Source organism: Lutzomyia longipalpis, chromosome 2, assembly GCF_024334085.1.
Source record: "Lutzomyia longipalpis isolate SR_M1_2022 chromosome 2, ASM2433408v1".
NCBI classification, from domain to species: Eukaryota; Metazoa; Arthropoda; class Insecta; order Diptera; family Psychodidae; genus Lutzomyia; species Lutzomyia longipalpis.
In genome coordinates, this window is record NC_074708.1 from 21,275,233 (window position 1) to 21,296,685 (window position 21,453).

A 21,453-nucleotide genomic window follows, 5' to 3' on the forward strand; every position below is an offset into this window, starting at 1 on the left:
AGAAGGATAAGTACCTGATCGAGAATTCCACCACAGAAGTCAATCGGAAGGTATAGGTATGGGTTTGAATCGTAGACAATGTGTCCATAAGGAGAACGCATAATCTCACGAATTCCTTCACCGTACTGATTGAAGATCATCACAGGCGTCCCACATTGATCTGTTGCTACGTAGTACTTATGCCTGTAGACTTGAGCATAGATCAGATGCCCACGATCATCGTAGGTGAGTGACATAAGCTTCCCATCGCGTGGAGAATAGATCTGACTAACTTCCTGTGGTCTCTCCTGATTATTGTAGAAGAATTGCGTAACATTTCCAAAGTTGTCCTTCCTCGTTGATAGCCTATTGAGATGGTCATAGTAGTATTTGACATCGAAGCGTCCACGCTTGGTTGCTCTCACCAGGAGTCCCTGAGTGTTGTAGTGGAATCTTTCTTCTCTTGCATTTTGTGCCACAAGACCACGACTGTCGTACTTGTACTGACCCTCACCAAATTTCATGATACGATCCATGCCACTGTACTCCATTGGAATTGTATTTCCACGGTATGTGAGTGAAAGCATGTTGCCATTGTCATCATAGCGGAATCCCCATGGCTCTTGAGCTTCAACACCTATGAGCTGACCATCGCAGTCCCATGTGAAGTTCTTCACATTGGTATACGTGTTGACTCCAACATTTCTCGTGTAAGTCTTCGTCTGAGATATCCTGCCGTGCATATCATGCGCAAACTCCATACGGAACACCTCCATCCGGTGAATTGTAACGGACATCTGAGTTTCCAAGTACTGACCATTAATTGTCCGAGAAAAGATTGCAGTTCCATCGAAGACAGACGTTTGATTCTGTCGTGGATGGGTCACCTTAAATTGACCAATTTCCTCAGGTGAACCGGTTTTGCTGCTATAAGTGAAAGTCTGAACCGGAAGGTTCTGCCCACCTATGCGTCCCTGAATGGAAATCAGGCGGAAGTTGGTGTCGTATTCATATGAGAATTTAGCATTGCTCAATCCGGTTTTGGCAGAGAAATCAATTCGTTCTTCAGTTAATAGGGCTCCGGTGTACTCGAAATCCCATCTGTACTCAAGTTCACGCTCAATGTGACCCACTGTGCTTGGCATTCCTGTTAGAGCATTGTAGACAAATTCACTACGACCATCCCCGTGGACTACTTCCGATAGTTGACCATTTGGTGTGTATCGGTAGATAACCCTGGCACCATCTCCTGTAGGCATAGGCAAAGAAGAATTTTTAGTTTATTTGCTTAAACTATTATGTAGGAAATAGGTAGTAAATTCGATTAAAGAACGAATTTGAGTTTGTGACGAAAACACAATGATGGCATGATTTTTGTATTTTTGAACACATTTTTGGAGATTTTTGGAAAATTAGAAGTTTGGTGGTTGTTTTTTTCTGTTTCAAATTTTCTATAAAATTACGTGCAAGATTACGCGTACATATCCCGAAAGTTTCTGCGAATGTGAATTTTTCTCATACAGAAACGAATAAACTCCTTTTAGGTGATAAATTTTGATTTTGTATATTTTTTTTCTTCATTTTTTGTCCTTTGATATTCTGTGAGTTGTATGAAAATTATTGAGTCATATCTCCGCTTTGATTGCGAATTGTTAAAAAAAATCAATTATTTTTTTGATCATGAAAGGGTTAAAAATATTTAAAAAAAAAAAAACTTTAGAAAAATTCATATCAATGCATTCAATGGTCAAAAGTTCCTTTTATGTTTGCCCTTTGCTTTCGCTCATTCACAAAGAGTCATGTCTCAGTATTTCCTGCATTTTGCAACATTGGTCATCAATTTTAATCGATATTGTCTTGCGGTGCAATTTGCTGCATTTTCTTTCACACCCTACCACAATTTTCCTTGGCCTCAGCAATGCAAGGGATTGTGCATGGCTTGATTTATGAATGGACACTTTTTATCAATTGGAAACTATTTGTCAGAATTTTTCCGCATAACGCTGAGACTAAAATGTTAGGTGGAGGGGTGAAAAAAGCAACGAAAAGAGTAATATTTTCGTGTGAGACTCCAAAATTTATGAAGACATTTTTCATATAGCTTCTGAAAACTTCGTGTGCACACACAGAGGTTTTCGGCGAACAATGGGGACTCCCGCACGAATTAGGTCAATGTATGGAGGGCGAAAGCATGATTAACGTGAGGGAGGTAGTCGGGGAGAGGTGCAAAGGTATATTACCTGGAAAGACTGTCTGCAGCAGAGCACCGCTGTGGGAGTAGTGTTGGAGGTAGGGTTTAGTGCTGCCGGGTGGTGTGTATGTGTACCGAATGAATCCAATTGACGGCTGCAAGCTAAATGAGTGCTTCGTGCCACTGGGCAGGGTAACATGTCTCAGTCCACCGTCCTCATCATACCCCAGGAGAATCTTCCTTTGACTGGCCAACCCGATTTCCGCCACAAGATTGAGGTCATTGTAGACGAAGCTCACGGTACCATCCTGCTGGCTTGTAATTTCAGACAGGAGCCCATGCTGTTCATATGTGTATTTGAGCTCAGATGGTCCCCATGTCCAGCCATCGATTCGATTGAAGCGGTCGTAGGAGATGTTGAGGGGGTAGCCAATGGAGGCGGGATGGTAGGACTGTGGCTGGCCTGATGGGTCAAAGGCAATTGTGAGGATGGGCTGACGGTCGCGGTCGAAGAATGTCTCCCTGCTGGTGAATTGGTCGAATTCCACCCCAAAAGCACGTGAATTGTTGACAAAGAGCTCATGATTGAGTGTCTGCTGTGGATTGCGAACATCCCCAACGAGGCTGTACGATGAATACATGGTGTTAATTAGCTCATCACCCATTGTTACCGTCTGCTGTGACCACATTGGGAGCATTTCCGCCTCAACTGGCAACGAGGCCTCCAGGAGGGGGTGTCTTGCTGCGGCTGCCGACTCAATCACCATATTGTTTGGCGTCGCAATGGAGAGGGTGTTGTTTGTATTTATATGGGCTACGGTCTTTTCCACCCCATTGCTCATTGTCAGTGACTTAATACCACCCACAATTAGCATATCGCTGCGATCATGTTGACTTTCAGCAAAGAGACTCTGTACTGGAGCACGCACCTGCACAGCTAGACCAATATCCGCTGCCAGACTAGAGCTTATCGACACAGTCTCCCCCGTGGGCAAAATCATTCCAATTACCCGTCCAAATTCATCGTATAAATAAATATAGGTTTCACCACCACCTGAACGACTATTCAATAGCCCCGATGTTGTATCGTAGTCCAACTCAATTTCCGATTTTCCCTTCTCCGTCAGCTTGGCCAGGAGCCCAACGTTATTAATCTTCAGCTCAGACTTGTGATCCTGGGTATTTTCAATGGAACTCACGAGGTTGCTGTAGTCCCTGAGGAATTGTATCTTATTTCCCGAACTATCCGTCACTGTTGATAGTTTCCCAAAGCTCGTGTTCTTTGAGTACAGGAAGGAGTAGCGTGTCTTGGCCGATGCCAGATCCTTGGTGGCCACATGCTGCCCATATCGATTGAATACGTACACCTCACTTGTGGGCGGGTATGGGATGTGGAATTCACCGTTGATGTCGTGACTCGGTAGATAGTGCTGCAGTGCCAAAATGTGCAAAGATCCTGCAGAGGCGTGATGGGGGAAAGAATAAAAGAAATGAGAGTCACGCTAAAGTGATTAATAGGGTAGTTTAGCTATGTATGTATGTATGTAGGTAAATATATATACATTTTCATGCTCTTCTCATATAATAAGCACAAATGGTAACACCGTGAGAAACAACAATATTTTGAAAATTATTCGCATAAATATTTACAACACCCAAATAAATATAGATAAATTTTATTACATTTTAATTTTTAAATGCGACAGAAATCAATTGTACGCGATTTATGGCTCAAAAATAATCTTTAAATTTAATGATTTTATAAATCAATTTACCTACTAAAATGTTTGTAGGTAATTTATATTTGTGGTTACTGATTTGTGGGCTACACTTTGAAAATCAATATTTGTGTGTTTAAAAACAATTTATACTAAACTTTGTTATTATATAGATTTTCAATTCAATTAACAATGAAATTTATTTGATTTTAATCAATATTGCGGTTTCAACTGTATCAAAGTGAATTTTCATTTGACCCATTTTGAGTACACTGAAAGCTTAAATAAATTGAAAGTTTGTTTTTTTTCTTCTAAATTTTTCAAAAATATCAATTATAAGGATATTTATTTAAGCTCTTAATTTAACTCTTTCCACTTGAGGGTTATTATACCAACTGCCACAAAAAGGTTAATAAACTGATTGCACTAAAATGGAAAACTTCTCAAGACTGTTGGAAAAAAGTTTTCTTCCAAACACTGACACAAAAAATATAAAACAACTTTTTTTTTATCTAAAACGAAAGATTAATTTCTTATATAACATGAGAATACAACTTTTATGTAAATTCAAAGTACCATGTTTCTCTTTTTTTTATAAAAGAGTATACACTCACTCTCTTTTATCTTTTAACAAAAAGCAAAATCCAAATGTTTCCGCTGCACTAATAATGATATTCAGGTTGTTTCTCGCGCAATGTTAATAAATTTTCCCCAGGGGGTTGGTTTAAAAGTCATACATAGTTACATATACCTACATATTTCTAATGTAAAAAGACTCTCACAAGAGGTGGAAAAAACTAGAAGAACTGATATGCTGAGGCAATCCGCGTTGCATGTACATCACTCACCTTGATCGGCAACATTGATAACTCCGTCCTGGGACACGGCAATGGCAGAAATGGCTTGGAATTTGGCGTTGGAAGAGAGAAGAGTCTCAGCATTGCTCGTTGCTGTGTCATCAGCATACCCGGTCGTTGTGAAACCAGTGCCGTTGTAGGGGGTGATGCAGGAACAGCCCGCGGTGGCTGCGACGGAGGGTGAAGGTGCACCGGGATTTCCGGTACTTCCGCTTCGAGCTGGATTCATCGTTGTTGCCGCCAGTGTTGCCGCCGTTGTGGCATTGCCACAGTCGCAACTTGGGAGCCTGCAATTATTTGGGTCATTAAGGATTTATCTCTTCCCCATTGATTTCTTGCAAACACCACTCCTCTTGTGTGTCTTTTCCTCTCTTTTCGTCGCGCACATACCATTGTATATATCCCATCCGTATACTCTGGCCCAATATCCTGTCTCTTCGTGAGAAATGAGGGGCATTGTCCGCGTAAAATTCTACTCCACCACACACACAAGAGGGGGTGTAGCAACAGGAGACAAGAGGAAGTAATTGGCGTGTGTTTTGTGAACAAATGGTGTGGACAAGAGGGGACGCAATGGCACTCATTTGCCACGGTATATAGCGTATTTAATGGTATAAAGCGATGATAAGGGTATGCCAAAGTTGTTGCTTTTCATTTGAACATTTCCCAAATTTTCACACATTTGATCTTAAGAAGATACCCATTCACCATTGTCAGCAAAATATAATGCCTTTCTAGATAATTTTTGGTGTACAAATTGTAGCATATTCTTTAAGGAATACTAATTGTATAGCACGAAGAATAATATATGATACAATTTTCCGGAGTAATTTTGAAACTTTTCAGCAATCTTTGAAAACCTAACACAAGTATATATGTACACTACCCTAAAAAAGTTTCCGGGCAAGCAAAAATGGTGTATTTTTGAAGGCAAATTTCAAGTGGCAATATCTCCGGCTGTGGTTAACCGATTTTCAAAAATTTATTAGTTTTGGAAAGGTACATTTCTCACCTTTCCAAAACTGGCAATTTTTTGAAAATCGGTCAACCCGTCATTTATTGGCAGCCATTTTGGTAAAGCTAGGAAAAAGCCTATTTTTCATGATTTCACAAATTTTGACTTTGACCTCTTGCATCTCGGCCGCTAGTGCACCGATTTTGACAAATATAGTATCGTTTGAAAGGTAATTTAATTCCCTTTCCAGATCTGCTAAATTTTTGAAAATCGATCAAGCGGTTCGGTTGTGACAGTCGTTCTAGTGAACTATAGTGAAAAAATACACTTTTGACTATATCTCAGCTTAGGGTTGACCGATTTGGACAAACTCGGATTCAAATGGTAGCTAATAATGCCCTCTAACTTTTAAAAAAAATTTCATCCCGATCCGTCACGTGGTTCTTTTTTAATGTTTTTTTATGTGACCCCCTTATGTTACAAAAAGTGTACCCTTACTTCATTCGCTTCCCAGATTTTTTATAAGTTACACCTGGCTCAAATTTCATCAGAATTAATAGTAGACATTATCATCTGACTTTTAAAAAAAAATTTCACTCAAATCCATCAAGTGGTTCTCCTGTAATGTCATTTTTTGTGGAACTATGACCCATTTTTGCGTTAAAATTTGACATTTCGACTCAACCAAATTTACGGCCCCTGGAGTGTAATTTGACTTAAATCCTTGTTAAATCGGCTTAAAAATGTTAGAAACGATGTTCTGGACCTTATTTTGACTCATTTTTTTCTATTTAATTAAAAAATAATTTTGATGATTTTTCACCCAAAATCTTTATTTTGACCACCTCAAGAGCCACAATATGAGCATTAGCAGATTTCAAGTTAAGAATCTAATAATTTTATTTAATTTCAAATCCCATTAGCATAACATTATAAAAGAAGGTCAAGGACGTTTGTACAAAGATTTTGAATACAATTTGAGTCATGATTTGGTGGGGGGAGGGGGGGAAGAATGGTAGAAAGTCAAAAAATGGTCATAGCTCCACAAAAAATGACATTACAGGAGAACCACTTGATGGATTTGAGTGAAATTTTTTTTAAAAGTTAGATGATAATGTCTACTATTAATTCTGATGAAATTTGAGCCAGGTGTAACTTATAAAAAAATCTGGGAAGCGAATGAAGTTAGGGTACACTTTTTGTAACATAAGGGGGTCACATAAAAAAACATTAAAAAAGAACCACGTGACGGATCGGGATGAAATTTTTTTTAAAAGTTAGAGGGCATTATTAGCTACCATTTGAATCCGAGTTTGTCCAAATCGGTCAACCCTAAGCTGAGATATAGTCAAAAGTGTATTTTTTCACTATAGTTCACTAGAACGACTGTCACAACCGAACCGCTTGATCGATTTTCAAAAATTTAGCAGATCTGGAAAGGGAATTAAATTACCTTTCAAACGATACTATATTTGTCAAAATCGGTGCACTAGCGGCCGAGATGCAAGAGGTCAAAGTCAAAATTTGTGAAATCATGAAAAATAGGCTTTTTCCTAGCTTTACCAAAATGGCTGCCAATAAATGACGGGTTGACCGATTTTCAAAAAATTGACAGTTTTGGAAAGGTGAGAAATGTACCTTTCCAAAACTAATAAATTTTTGAAAATCGGTTAACCACAGCCGGAGATATTGCCACTTGAAATTTGCCTTCAAAAATACACCATTTTTGCTTGCCCGGAAACTTTTTTAGGGTAGTGTATGTATAAAGGAGTTAAAGCACACTTACGTGGCCATGTCCACTTTCCCGGCGAACGACCTCATTTTGCCGGAAGTGTCGACAGTGCGGATGGAGTTGACTCGTCTAGAGTCAGAGTCCGCCACGTAGAGGTCACCAAAGGGTGAGAAAGCGATGGCGAGAACGGTGCCGAGGACATCATCGGTGGAGGTTTTATTCTTCTCTCCTGCATTTGAATTGCAATGTAGCGGAGTGCCAGCCACCACTTTGATCTTCATGTCTGCGGTTAGCTTCAGCACCAGGCGATCGTCGATGAAATGGAGGGAACCATCGAGGGGACTGAGTGCCAAACCCGTTGGCCATTGCAGCTGCGTCTGACTTGCCAAAAGGGCACCTTCGCACGGTGCTGGACTCCAGTGGTTGTGATGCCCATGGTGACCAATGAGGGTGTGGATTATACCCTTTGGATCCACAGCTCGAATATTCGTTCCGTCAGCAATGTACATAGTCCTGTCGGCTGCTATGGCAATACCTTTCGGGTGGGAGAGACGAGCTAGCTTGGCTGGACCCCCGTCGCCGCAATTACCTTCGTCACCTGCAATTAATGGGGATGCTTTGAAGCCTTTTCTCCCCCATTGAACACACTCTCTTCTACCCTTCCTCCTTATCCCACCCCACCCCACCAAATACCCTTTTCCCATTTCTCATGCGAGAACTTCAATCGCATAGAATTGCACACAATTTTCATCTCTCTTTGCTTGGAAGAGAACCTTCCATTAATGTGAGTGGTTTTCTTCATTTACTGCAAATTTCTGCTCAATTGATTACTTTATTCCTTTGCATTTTCTCCCATATAAAGAGAAATAATATTATGTATATAATGTCCTGATTGTATATTATACATATATCAAAGTTTTGCCAATAGAGCAGATCCAAAATGAGAAGAAAAAATTAGGACTATTTGATGTGGCAAATATGAATGGGGAAAATGAATCAGAAGTAATTTCAATGATCTATTGCGTGTGCTTGATATTAATTTGAGCTATTTTTTGGTCTATTAAAATTTTTAATTCACCTTTAAATTGGAGCAAGAAAATTATCTATGAAAAAAGCATAAATCAAAAATCTTACCTGGGATACATCTTTGTCCACTTCCAACAACAATTTCGCTGTTACTAATTGGATTCTTAACATCATCAATTGAGAGAACCTTGAGAATTTGATGGCGTTCTGGGTCAGAGATGTAGAGATGCCCATCAGCAGGTGATACGGTCAAGTAGTACTGGTATGAGACTTGCGTAGCGCTCAATTGGAGCACCGTAAAGACTTTCCCCTCTGGTGTAATTCGTCTGACAAGATTGAAATCCCCCACAAAGAGACTACCATCGGGACCAGATGTTAGGGCTACGGGGGTTAAGAGTTTAGCATCTTTAGCAATGCCATTGCAGAAATCTTTGCCACAACTAAGGGGTCTCTGTAGGCCAGTCCCCATTACAACTTTCACAGTTCTCGGATATTCTTTCATGTGCAACGTTGAGCCATCACCCTTCTGCAATATACCCTCATGGAAATTGTAGTGATGGTGTATATCGAGTCCCCATCCCCCAATGTCGGAGATGTCCACATCGAATCCCTGCAGTTTGGCGGTTTGTGTCTCCCACACGGGTTCTTTGCATGTGGAGTGTTGATAGCCAACGCTAATGCGCGCCAGGGAGACACCGTACACCTTCTGTTTGTACACATTTCGCTTGTTCCAGGCAAAGGTGTGGGTCAAACTGGGGTCAGCCTCGTATGTCTTGACATGGAGGGAACCCTCAATCTCCACCCCAACGTGTACATGTGTCAGAGTCGGGGGGATTGTGGCTTTGGTTAATCGCATCCGTACGATACTCAGGTATCCCGGCGCTTGAGATGATTGGTACGTCAAGTGTAGACCTGAGCCTGGGATTTGCACAGATTCCTGTACAATCTGCAAAGAGGCAAAACCCCAATTTGGGCATATATACATACATATACAGTGCGTGTATGTGCTATGTTATTGTATCGAAAGGCATAGAAGAAGCAGCAGGGAAAATTTACATTGGCATTTTATGTGTGCCTCTGTAAATTATGTATATCCCACCCATTTGCTTTTTGGGCATACTAGTCAAACCATATTTTGATCCCTTCTCATCCGGGGGTATACCCCATATAACACCCTCGCTCGCATCTCTCCCCCACATACACACTGAATCAGATTCTTTTTAATTTCCTGAATTATGTACTTCTCGCACATCTTTCACCATTTTTTATTGCTCGTAAAGGAGGAAGATTTTCCTTTCCTATTACGACTTTATCATCCTGAAAAACCCAGATTTTATCCTATACACGCCTTCGACGAGTGAAGATGTGAAAATCAAGGGTGATTGGAGAAAATATTGCCCTACTTGTATTCACACAAGAACACGCTATATATGTATGTACGTACAAGCTTTTATAGTTTAGGAAATTTAAATGCTTTAGTTTTTTTTTTGGGTATACAAAGAATTCTCTGGGATGTTGAAAATATTTTGCACTCGTCACCTTTAGTTTTCAAAAAGTCAAGGACTAAGAAACTTTGGCATAGTCTAAATGGCTTTTAAGTAGTTGGAAAGCTCTTAATGAAATTGTTGTTTGGGAGTAAGAAATGAAATTTTATCGATTTTATCTTGTAAGAGGAAGGTACAAACAAATAAATTTATCAAAAGTAATAGATAGATATGGTGGGCAGCTGTAAGAAGATCATGCAATTGTAGAAAATCTCATTAATAAATGATTGATTTTCAGGATTATTCGTATATATCGGGGGAGGGGGAGGAGATGAAATTACAGAGCGATGGGATTAGAGGAAAGGGGTTATTAATGTGACTAATTAAATATTGCTCGACAGTGGAAAATTAATTTGAACACTACTATATACAAGCTGGACCCATCTTGAGTGCTTCCATCCGGAATTATTTGTAAAATTTGTGTCCCTAGTCGCAATTGATTTTCCTCCCCATACACCCCATTTCATTCTCACCCGGAAAACTTTGATGTACTGCAATTACTCACACATAGTGCAAAACCCACATATTGTGGGGTCAGGTGCCCAACCCCCCGGAGAGCCCTCATCTCGTACCTGTGTCTCGGCGAAAATGTTACGATGACCAGCCATGGCGCCCACACCATTTGGCATCCATGTCCCGAACAATTGTGGTTTCAGAAGCTCATGGTCGTGCTCGAGACAGACAACTCCCGGTGGGACACTTTCGTCCGTGAAGTGGTACTGGATGGTGTTGAGGAAGCTGAATGCCGGATTTGGTGGTGTAGTTCTATTTGGTATGCCGAAAGAGGAAAATTTATTAATATTGCATTGCATTTCTAGGGTTTTGACATGCTCCCTAATGCCCTAAACCAGGAAGAGGTTTTAGAAAAGGTTACTCTTAATTTTTTTTTTAAACAAATTATAGATTTCAGAGAATTTCCTTTGAAAAATTTAGCCATTTAAAATATTTGGTCCTTATCGAGCTCTTGTGACAAATAAGTTGAAAAGAAATATGTTTTAAATGGAAAATATTCTAAATAAGAAAATTTGTTATCTATATTATTTGTTTTTTTTTATTTTTAATAATTCGAAGAGCTCTAAATTCAATTAAATTCTTTGACGATTATTGATTTTTTTTAAAAACCATTTTACAACAACTCGAGCTATGATATCTTCTGAAGCTGACTAGAAGATAATTTTAATTATTAATTCTTTAGAATAAAAAAACAAGCTTGCTCTGTCGTAAAAGGGTTTAAGATTTTCCTTCATATAAACCTTCTGAAGAAAAGTAATAGGTATACATAAAAAAAATTCTCTGAGAATTTTCTTTTCCTCAAAAAGACATAACATTCAAAAGGGAGGTAGCAAAAGGAGCGTGTGCTTGAATATAAAATACGTGTCACAGTTGAAGAAAAATAAAGTGCATACTTTATGAGTGGACGCAAGTGTTCCTCATCTTCACTGAGTTGCATCTGAACAGGTGGCAAAACAACAATCTGTGGGGAAATATAAAATTCATTTGTGTAAAAACCCGTTAAGTTTAATGGTACTTCTTGTAATTTTTTTTCACCCTCAACTACCCTCGTGTTTTTTTTCTTTTGCATGCCCACCAACATTTTTATTGTGTTCATCCGTGAAACTCACCTGATTCCAGGGTACGAAGACGGTTCGCGTTAGTGGACGGAAGGGTGATCTCTGGAATTGCAAGGTAACAGCACCGCCGCCATTTACCAGGACATCAAACCTAGATGGGGGTTCACACGAAGTGGATGGAGAAGAAAAAAAGAGAATCATGTTAACTTTTGCGAGGGTGAGCGAAGGTCGTTAAAGTTAATGGAAGCTTTTACATTTAATAAAAGGACATGAGACATTTTTGTTTCATGTTAACTCTTAATCCTGTCATTCAGCCAAGTGGGAGAGGAAGAGGGTTATTTTTAGTGTGCACGGGGAGGAAAATGCCATTTTGACGACAAAAGTTAATATTTCTCATTCAATCACAAAATAAATCTCTGAGATGGTTGACTTGTTGGTAGCAAGGAAAGCCATGGGGATATACGGTGGAAATGATTTCTCCTTGACTGACAAATCAGTTGATGGGGAAAAAACCGCAAGCGCTTTAAGTTCACCTACGTGTGAGCCAAAGTGGCCGCCAGTCTTCGAGAAATCATTGCCTATCTCATGCCCTATATAGATTTTTATTAATATAATGTAATTTTGAAAGATTCATTCTTGAAGTAAATTTTGAAATTTTTTTTCCTATAGAATCGTAAAAATTAATTATCAGTCTTCGTATTGTGTGACTCTCATCTCTGTTTGCATAACTTTTTAAAATTTTAATAATAAATTTCAATTCTCGGAAAAGAGAAAAATTATTTGAATGAAAAATTGAATTTCGAATAAATAAATTATATATAATTTATTTAATTGAACTCTTTATGAAATTTTCATGTGAGTATACGATAGGGCGAAACAAAAAGAAGGGCATCGAATAAATAGGTAGGTGTGTCCAACTAAATAATTCTATCAACTTTAAAAAAAAATTATATGGGTTTGTTTCATTTTCTTATACAGGAGTCTTTTTTCGAATAAATAATAGGTGTACGTACATAGAAATGTATATAGACTTTTATGCCAATCATTGAGATTTGTCTGGCAACTATGAGTATGAAATTGTTTGATATGTTGATATGCGATATATAGAGTTTCTCCCAATAGTGCTGGTGAAAAAGATATTCATTCTTTTCAGACCATTTTCCACTGACAGTGCTATAAATTTTCTTTTTATGCACAGCCATGGATATTGCGGAGAATGTGAACATATACCGTATGTTGCTATATAGATGTGAGAATGATTTGCATTCAAAATTCAAGTCATACACGGTTGAGACAAAACTGTCGATATGGAGGCAGAGTTAAGAGGCAGTTGCCATAATCATAAATAATAAATGGGCCACTTTGAAAAGAACTTTCTGCAGTAAAAGCACACAGGATTAGATTTAATGTATCTTGAGTGTTTCCTTTTGGATTGCCTTTGAGTAATGCTGGGATATTGCGTTGGGAGAGAGTGATCTTCGACGTCAGTGATATCAAATCAATACTTGTTCACTCACCTCATTCTCCCACTAAAGTCTTTTCAACTTTGCTACCCCATCTGTCCACCACATCAATGCAGACACGTCCCTCCTTGTCTCCAAGGCTTCTCTAAGGAAGCGCAACCCTCTTTCTTTGGTATGGTTTTTGGATTTGTCTTTCCCCAAAGTGTATATGTGTGGATATGTTTTAAGGGTTGAAGGATGAAGTTTATACATTGGCATATAAACATGCATATATGTATGTACAAAACATATACATAGATGGGAGGGTAAAATATATAATCTTATTGGAAATAAAATTAATTTAGCCGAAGAGATTTATTTGACTTATTAAAGGAGCTGCCTGCACGTTATAATAATATTTTTATTTTTATTACCTACGGCGCTTTTATGGGTCTTTCATCGAGGTGTATGCTGTGCTGTGGATTAGCAGACGCAACTTCGACATCATATTTTTGGAATATATGCGGAATTTTACTGACATTAATACATATTACATTTAATGTGGTCGCTTTCATAAAAAAAAAATTTCTTTTGCAATTACTCTCTCAGCGATGGAGCCAGAACTTCCATTATAATTATGATAGATTTTAGCATATGAGAAAAGCTACACAACCATTCTCCATTAGACATTATGACTTTCTCACATATTTTCTATATTATACCAATTATTTCCCATCATCAACCACAATGTTTGCAGAAACACTTAAATGCAATATGGGTTAGAATTCAGTAAACTCCATTATAGAAGTCATAAATATTACAATATAATGAACTTAACTAATTAATTAGTAATATAAACAAACTATCTATGCCAGAATAGTTCGTGACCAATCGAGAAATATTAGTTGGTGTTCCACTTCGTGGCCAACACCAAGTATTGTAATCGTCGGATTTTCCGACCACCTCAGATCGGGCTCAAACTTGGTATGAGCACGTTTCAGACAACCTACATTCCAAAACTGGTGGTGGAAAATTTTTGATCCGGCCGGCCTGCCGGCCGGCCTGCCGGCCTACCGGCCTGCCGGTGGTCCATACTTTGTCTTATAACTCGAGAATGGTAGAAGATAGAGACTTCCGGTTTGAAGTTTTCTATAGAAATGTGGGTGTAAAATTTCATTTTTTCGCATTTTCAAAATTCAAAATGGCCGCCGTCCGCCATTTTGAACTACCATCAACCACTTCCCTTACAGCTAGAGATCTGAAATTTTAGTATGTTGTAGAGCTCAGTGAGACATTTTTATCGATAATTCATACTTGAAAATCGGTCAAGCGGTTTAGCAAATATGGCGGCCCAAAGCAAAAAGTGTTTTTTCGATATAACTCGAGAACGGCTTGACCGATTTTGACCATCTTGGTATCAAATGAAAGGTTTCAAGAAGCCCTACAACTGTCTAGAACATTTCAAGTTCCAAAAACATCCGCAAGAGGCGCTAAAATCAAAAACAAAAATTGCCTAACTTTAAGGGGCAATATCTCCGAATCCCCATTAGGCAAATCTTTTAAATTTTGATATGTTGTAGCAGGACTAATAATCTTGCACCAGTCCAAAAATGAAGAAAATCTATGTCGCCGTTTAGAAGATATAGCCATTTGAAAAATTCTTGAATTTGAAAAGTTCTAATAGCCATATCTCTTGAACGGCTTGTCCGATTTTTCTGAACTTGGTATCAAATTAAAGGTTTTGCAATTCCCTACAACTTTCTAGAACATTAGAACCCTGTAAAACCATTCTTTTAGGGCAAAAAATGCCAAAAACTGTTTCAGTAAAACAAATAGCCGCCATTTTGTGTTCTAGAGGTCACCTTGAAATGTATCGAAATATATGTCAGATTATAGTTTATTTCAAGACCTTTCCAAAACTGGTCAATAAATTTCTGTAGGTCTTATAGAACCAGAGATATGACCATTCTTATCCATCAAATTGCTGAATTTCACAAAAAAAAATCAACTTTGCCTACTAATTCTGCTCACAAATCGCACTACAACGCATAAACAAACTTCTACACGTTGTGGGACACCAACTCTTATAACTGGACGCGTTATGATTGACTTTTTGATGTATTTATTTGGTATAATTGTTTTGTTTTGAAATTTTGAGTTAGAAATCATGTATACATAGTAAACAAGATTAAAAAAAAACCTGTATGAAACACTTAATGAGAAAATACATTTTATTTAAAATTTTATGTATGATTTGACCTTCAATCATCGCTTACGCTACAACACTATTTAGTAAAATAATAGTTTAATCTAACTCGCATTGAAAATAAAACGCAAAGAAAAATGTTGCAAAAATAGATTTTCAGAATGAAATTGAATTAAGTTTTGAATAAAATTTAAATGTTTAGAATCTTTATAGAAGCTATTAATAAACTCTATAGTTCCATTCAGTTTTAATTAAAACTTTCAGTGGAGTAATGGGTTTAGTCTATCCCGGAATAGAAAATTGAAATCAAACTGAATAAAAGCATTGAGAGGATAGAAGTATTAATATTTTAATCAAATATATAGGAATAATCTAAATTCAGCCATAAAATGTTATAATATAAATCTTGCTTTTGGCTTAACCCAAATCTGAGATTTAATAGAAACCAGCGCCATTGTGTCTCGTCTGTTAAAATTTTGTCGTCAATCTTAAATTGAATTGTGTTTGTCCACGTATATTCGCCCACGCGTGGAATTCTCAGACGATTTTCCGTGCCAAATTTCCTTGGCACTTGACTCACTGAAAATTCCGTACAGTTAATTCTCCATAGCGATGTAATAATTTGTGTGTAGTCCACATTGAAAATGGGAATCATTAAAAATTCAATGGATTTACTATGATACATAATGTAAAGAAAAATAAATGGAAAATTTATTTTAAACTACAATTCTTACGTTTTATTTATTTTTTGTTAAGATTTACGAATATTAAGGAGAGAGAAAATTTCTATAGGATGTCCTTAAAAAAAAATATGTTAAATATTTAGTTTAAATTATTTGAATAAAGTAACGTATTGAAAGTTTCGTACGTAATTAAATAATATACATCATCATTTCCTTTTTATTTTCCATCGTTGTCTTTTCACGAAGCATTGACTTTTTGCGCGACACATCAATTCCACGTGAGGGTGACTTTTTGTCACTGTTTTTGCGATATAAACGGCGATAGCACATGAAAAATCGTCGTTTTCACCTAAATAATGATCAAGTGAATTCATTGAAAAATGGATTTGGCAAAATCGATAAATAATATCACATACACAGAGGCTTCCCCAGAACCACCGCGTTCCATTTCTGCTTCCCGCACCAAAAACACACCACATCACTCAGTCCTCCCTCGTCGGTAAAATGCGGGAATTCTAGTTATGTGAACTTGGAGGGGTGAGCTTTTTGGGGGTCGCGCAGATGGTGTGTGAAAATTTATAAAGCTTTCCCGAGGGTAGTTGGTATTCATGGGGGTGGATTTTTGTCAATATAAGCCCCCAAAACAGGCGCGTGTGTATGGAGTCATATTTTAAGATAGCATCAGAGCTGAAGATAGAGACCATTTAGCGGTGATCAGTCATTCATATTTGAATGGAAATGGGGGTTGGTGCTCTGTAGCCTTCCTTTCCTGCGACTGACACGATCATGATTACCCTTGTGTTAAATAGAAGAGACTGCCTCACAGATAAAACTTAAAGTGGGCCATTGTGTGGAATATGACAGGGAATTATGGGAAAATTTTGGTGCGTTTGGTGTTGATAAGGCAGCAAGATGAACTGGTTGAGTTGCAGGTCGTGTTGTTTTCCATGAAAACTTGGGATAAATTCAACAAAATACTATTTAAACAAAACAGGAAAAGAAGAGCTTTTTTATGTTTTGATTTGTATTAAAAATAAATACTGGGATGACTGTTGTTAAGTTATACTAAAAGATTTTACTTATTTATTTATTTAATTGATAGAGGGATTGCCATCATTGCTGATGATTCCCTTGTACTAAAAGATTAAATTCTAAACTATGTCTTTGTATTGAATTTATTAAAGAATTCATCAGCTTGAATTTTTTTTAAAACAAATTTTGTAAAAAAAAAGTTTTAGAATATTTCTATTGATTTTAAAATTAAAAAAGAAGTAATTTGGTGTTTAAAGTTTTTTTCATAAAATATTTTTATTTTTACTGAAATGTATACGTACATATATAAACATTGAGTATTTTTTTTTAGCATATCGAGGGCTGCATTGTAAAACCGGCTAAGTCGGTTCGGAGCTCATACCGACTTAGCCGGTTTTACAATGCAGCCCTCGATATATAATATTATGTATGTACTGTACATACATATGTATGGAGATACTTTTGCATATTTCCATAAAAAAACACATATAGTCCGTTATATAACATCATTGAATCTACGGATGTGCCAAGTTATTTCGTCATATATGGCTCAATGAATGAGATAAATCTATCTTTTATTTATACATTTGTTTAGAGGGCCGAAATATTTATGTGGCAGCGGAAATGATACCAAAAGCTCTGGGAGGGTCCGCAAACCCGATGTCACAACGACCCGGGAAAAAAGGGAACAAGGCTCGAGTGTAGAATTGAAAATATATTTCATTGTGAAATTTGATGATTTTGCGCTATTCATGAATTGGCGAATATTTGGCGTATGAAGGAGGGAAAGAGCCAAAAAAATTGGAATACCCACTCGAACTTTTATTCCGACTCTTCCATATACATAAATGAGCTTTAGCATATGTGTACGTATACGTACATACTATGTGTACACATATATAAATTCTCGAGATAATAATAACAATGGTCATTGCATGAAGAAGTCAAATAAAACGTAAACTGAATTTTCACCTTTCTGGGATTTGGGCAAATGGAAAAATTGTGAAAAGTCAGCACATATGAGTGATTTTTTTCGGTGAACACTTTGGGTTTAGGTATAAAGCCCAATATGTTTTGTTGGCAAAAATCTAAAAGTATTAACCACATTTTCATGCATATATAAATGCTTGATGCTCCAACATACTAATATGCTGTGGATGTGCATGTATGTTCGTATATATTATATACTATATGCTATACACTGATAATAAAATGTATATATATGGGGCAAGTCGGAAAAACCGATTCAACCCTCTCTTCCCCCGACACCACCCCTTTTGGTATTGTGTGGACGCTTAAGCTTATATTCGGGGTGAGATATTGTAACGATTTTTCACGTATTGTTGTGGGATTACACGGGAGGTTTATATCAAAGGTTGAAAACGCTGTGAGAATATTGAACATAAACCACCACCATGGACTACCATACAGAAACAACAACATATAGTCTGTTACATAAATATGAGAAGCTACACACAGCATTTCAGTTCAATAGATAGCCTGGCATTTTGAAGCACTGCCAGTGCTCGAGGGATGTGGAAAAATCTCACAGATGGGGGGGCACAGAAAGTAATAATAACCATTCGGAATAAATTATTTCATGTGATTTCAAGTTGGAAAAAATCTCATTAAAGTTTCTCGCTGTCGATTTTTCAACATTATGGTTGTTCATATCATACTAAAAAAAATATAACATATATTACTCTGATAAAACATTAACAATATTTAAATAAAAAGCACATAAAGGATTTTCCAATAAGTATTTTTTTTAAAAAATAGATATATGTTTTAATGAAGATTGAAGTCTCTCGAGTATATATTACGAATTTTGCAATTCTATTGCAATCCAAATGCATTTTATTGATCGGTTTTGGTCCTTATGAAATTGCATAAAATTTGAAACACCCGAAACACCAAAAATTAAGCAAATAAGTGCATATTGAAATTGCGTAATAATTTTATGTATTTTCCAAAAATCAATATTCTACGTTATGTCATTTACAAAATTGGATTATTTGCACTTTGAAAGTGTTAATTGATTTTTTGTCGGGGCAAAAATGTGATTACGTTAAAAAAGCAAATTTTAATCCGTTCCTATTTTTTCCCTTTTCCCTCTCTTATGGACACATTTTGAAAGCTAAACGAAGTGTAATTCGATATTTTTAATGAATTTCATTTCATTATCCAGCAAACATGGAAAGAATGAGTGAATTTTTAACAAAAAAATATCAAAAATCCATAAATGAATTACAAACATCCATTTAACTGAAACTCCAAGGGTTAAACATACAAATGTACGTACATACAGGGTACTTATATGTATTTAAAAATTACATATAATGTATGAAAGGGTTGAGAAGAAAATTGCGCTAAATGGGGAGGTTTGGGATGTGTATAGCCTAATTGAAGTGAAGCCCCTTGTTTTGTGTCGGAAATGCCATGCGGCTGGAAATTAGCATTAGTCTCATTACAAATTTGCAAGAAATCATTAGAGACACTTTTAATGGAGTAAACTTAATATTTACCAGGATGCCTTCGAGGGAAACTGATTAATACCCATTCCCTAATTGTCCTTTTTCCACCCTTAAATACCAACGATAAAACGTAAGCAAAGTATATGTGATATGTAGATGGAAAACCACAACGTAACTATGCACATGATGGAGAGATAAAAGGTTGAATTAAATTCTATATGTGCGGTTATGTGACATCAAAGTTGTTCTGAACAACAGCCTCCAGCGCTTATATACCAAATAAATGAGATAAACAAAAACTCATTTTGGGTTTTAGGTAGAGGAGGAACAGTCTGTGTATTTCCGTGTGCCCACATTACAGGTCCTGAAAATATCAGGCCCTTCCCAACATATATGTATATACGCTACATGATACGATGCCGAGGCGGCACATTATATGGCGCTATAATATAGTTTCATGAACAAATAATATTCATGCCTTATTTGGGAACTCTGCCCCCATCCAGATTCCCATCCACACAGTAGCTCAACCTCGCTTAATAATACATTCAATTCTTGCCTTTGTACCAGGCTGAATGAGAAAGAGAGCAAATATATGCCAGTATAAGTACATATGTGCTTAGCATCGTTATCATCCAGCCAAAAGTCAACTTTCAGCGAATTTCATCACAAGGGTGAAACTTTTATTTGCCACTGACTCGCTCTTTTCAGCGACAAAACCTCTACCGAAGCTCTTCTTCTATGTACCCGCTTTTTTCACACCACATTGCCACCATTTTCTTTTGAAAATTTCCCACCGTAACACTGAAATAAATTTTTGTTACACAGGGTACCAATTAAACTGCATTAATTAATAAAATTTATCTTGTTCTTATATTTTTTTCTTAAATAAATTTCATGCTTTCGTTGATGCTTCCTGATATTCTCAATATTAGGGGAATCATCAGGGACGATATCAGACCTTTTATCAATAAAATAAACAAATATTCTTAATAAAAATTTTGTTTTAAAAAATTAAAACCCTTTAAACAATTTATTTACAAAATTGTTTTTTAGTAGGTGTTGTAGGTATTGCATTTTATCAGCTAGAAAACCTTAAGTTTTGATATTAGTTACGGGATTATCACACTAAATCTCTAAAAGCTTAAAAATTTCTAACCTTTCCTCAAGTAATATGAATAAAACAATGATTTTTTTTCTTATTTTTTCCCACTATTACTTTCGTCTCAGAAACGTTTCTTTTGGAGAATTTTTCACTAAAATCATCTAAGAAATATATTAGAAGTACACATACTATACATATAATATCTTTATTTATTTGTTTACTCAACTCCTTTCCTTAATATCTTGTAAAGGAATAATTTGTTATTGAAAATTTACAGAAAGAATTCAAATTAATATTTTTTTACAATGTTTATGTACCTACATATGTACATATTCAATAGGATTGAGTGGTATAAATTTCCACTTTTCTATTATTGCACAAATTGCTGTGTTGTTGCACTTCAAATGCATCACCCTATTATTTGCAAGAGAGTATAGATGCAGGTATGCAGAAAATGACAAAGAAACCGCAACAGAGTGCGAATAACGATATTGGAATCTTTGTGTGGCACTATGAGACAATTTTATATATTCATTTTGGAAAAGTTAGTTCCTTAATTTTGTATTTTCTTTCTTCATGTCACTACACACACTACCTTTCGACATCCACCAAGTCCTATAAACCCCCCCACACTATTCTTCATTTGAGTTCACAAAACGATGGAGATGGAGCGAATGAGAAGGAGGGGGGGGGAATCGTTGGGAGACTATTTTATCCCAAGACAAACATACCTTTTCACCCCAAAGTGTGGTCTCACGTTGGGAGCTCCCTTTGGTACATTTGGAATGGAGGGATATTATGATCAACTTAGGTGTACCTTGAGACCACCCTTCAGGAGGAGTGCCAACCCACCTGGGTAGTCTTATGTAGAGGGGGGCGAGCAACTTTCATCCCTAACCCCATGCCCTGGCCAAAATGTTAGGCATCGCACCGGTAGG

At 37.0% G+C, this 21,453-nt stretch overlaps 1 protein-coding gene across 8 annotated transcripts in view; it reads right to left on the minus strand.

Moving 5' to 3' along the window:
* Positions 1-21,453, minus strand: part of LOC129789527 (teneurin-a) — a 383,778-nt gene that overhangs the window by 4,435 nt on the left and 357,890 nt on the right. For all 8 annotated transcript variants that reach the window (XM_055826353.1, XM_055826354.1, XM_055826359.1 and 5 more), the window contains 8 exons: positions 11,625-11,724; positions 11,409-11,476; positions 10,575-10,767; positions 8,567-9,404; positions 7,487-8,030; positions 4,737-5,032; positions 2,220-3,626; positions 15-1,228 (listed from right to left, as the gene is read on the minus strand). In XM_055826353.1, coding sequence (XP_055682328.1) covers positions 15-1,228; positions 2,220-3,626; positions 4,737-5,032; positions 7,487-8,030; positions 8,567-9,404; positions 10,575-10,767; positions 11,409-11,476; positions 11,625-11,724 — 4,660 coding nt within the window. The remainder of the gene's footprint in view (positions 1-14; positions 1,229-2,219; positions 3,627-4,736; positions 5,033-7,486; positions 8,031-8,566; positions 9,405-10,574; positions 10,768-11,408; positions 11,477-11,624; positions 11,725-21,453) is intronic.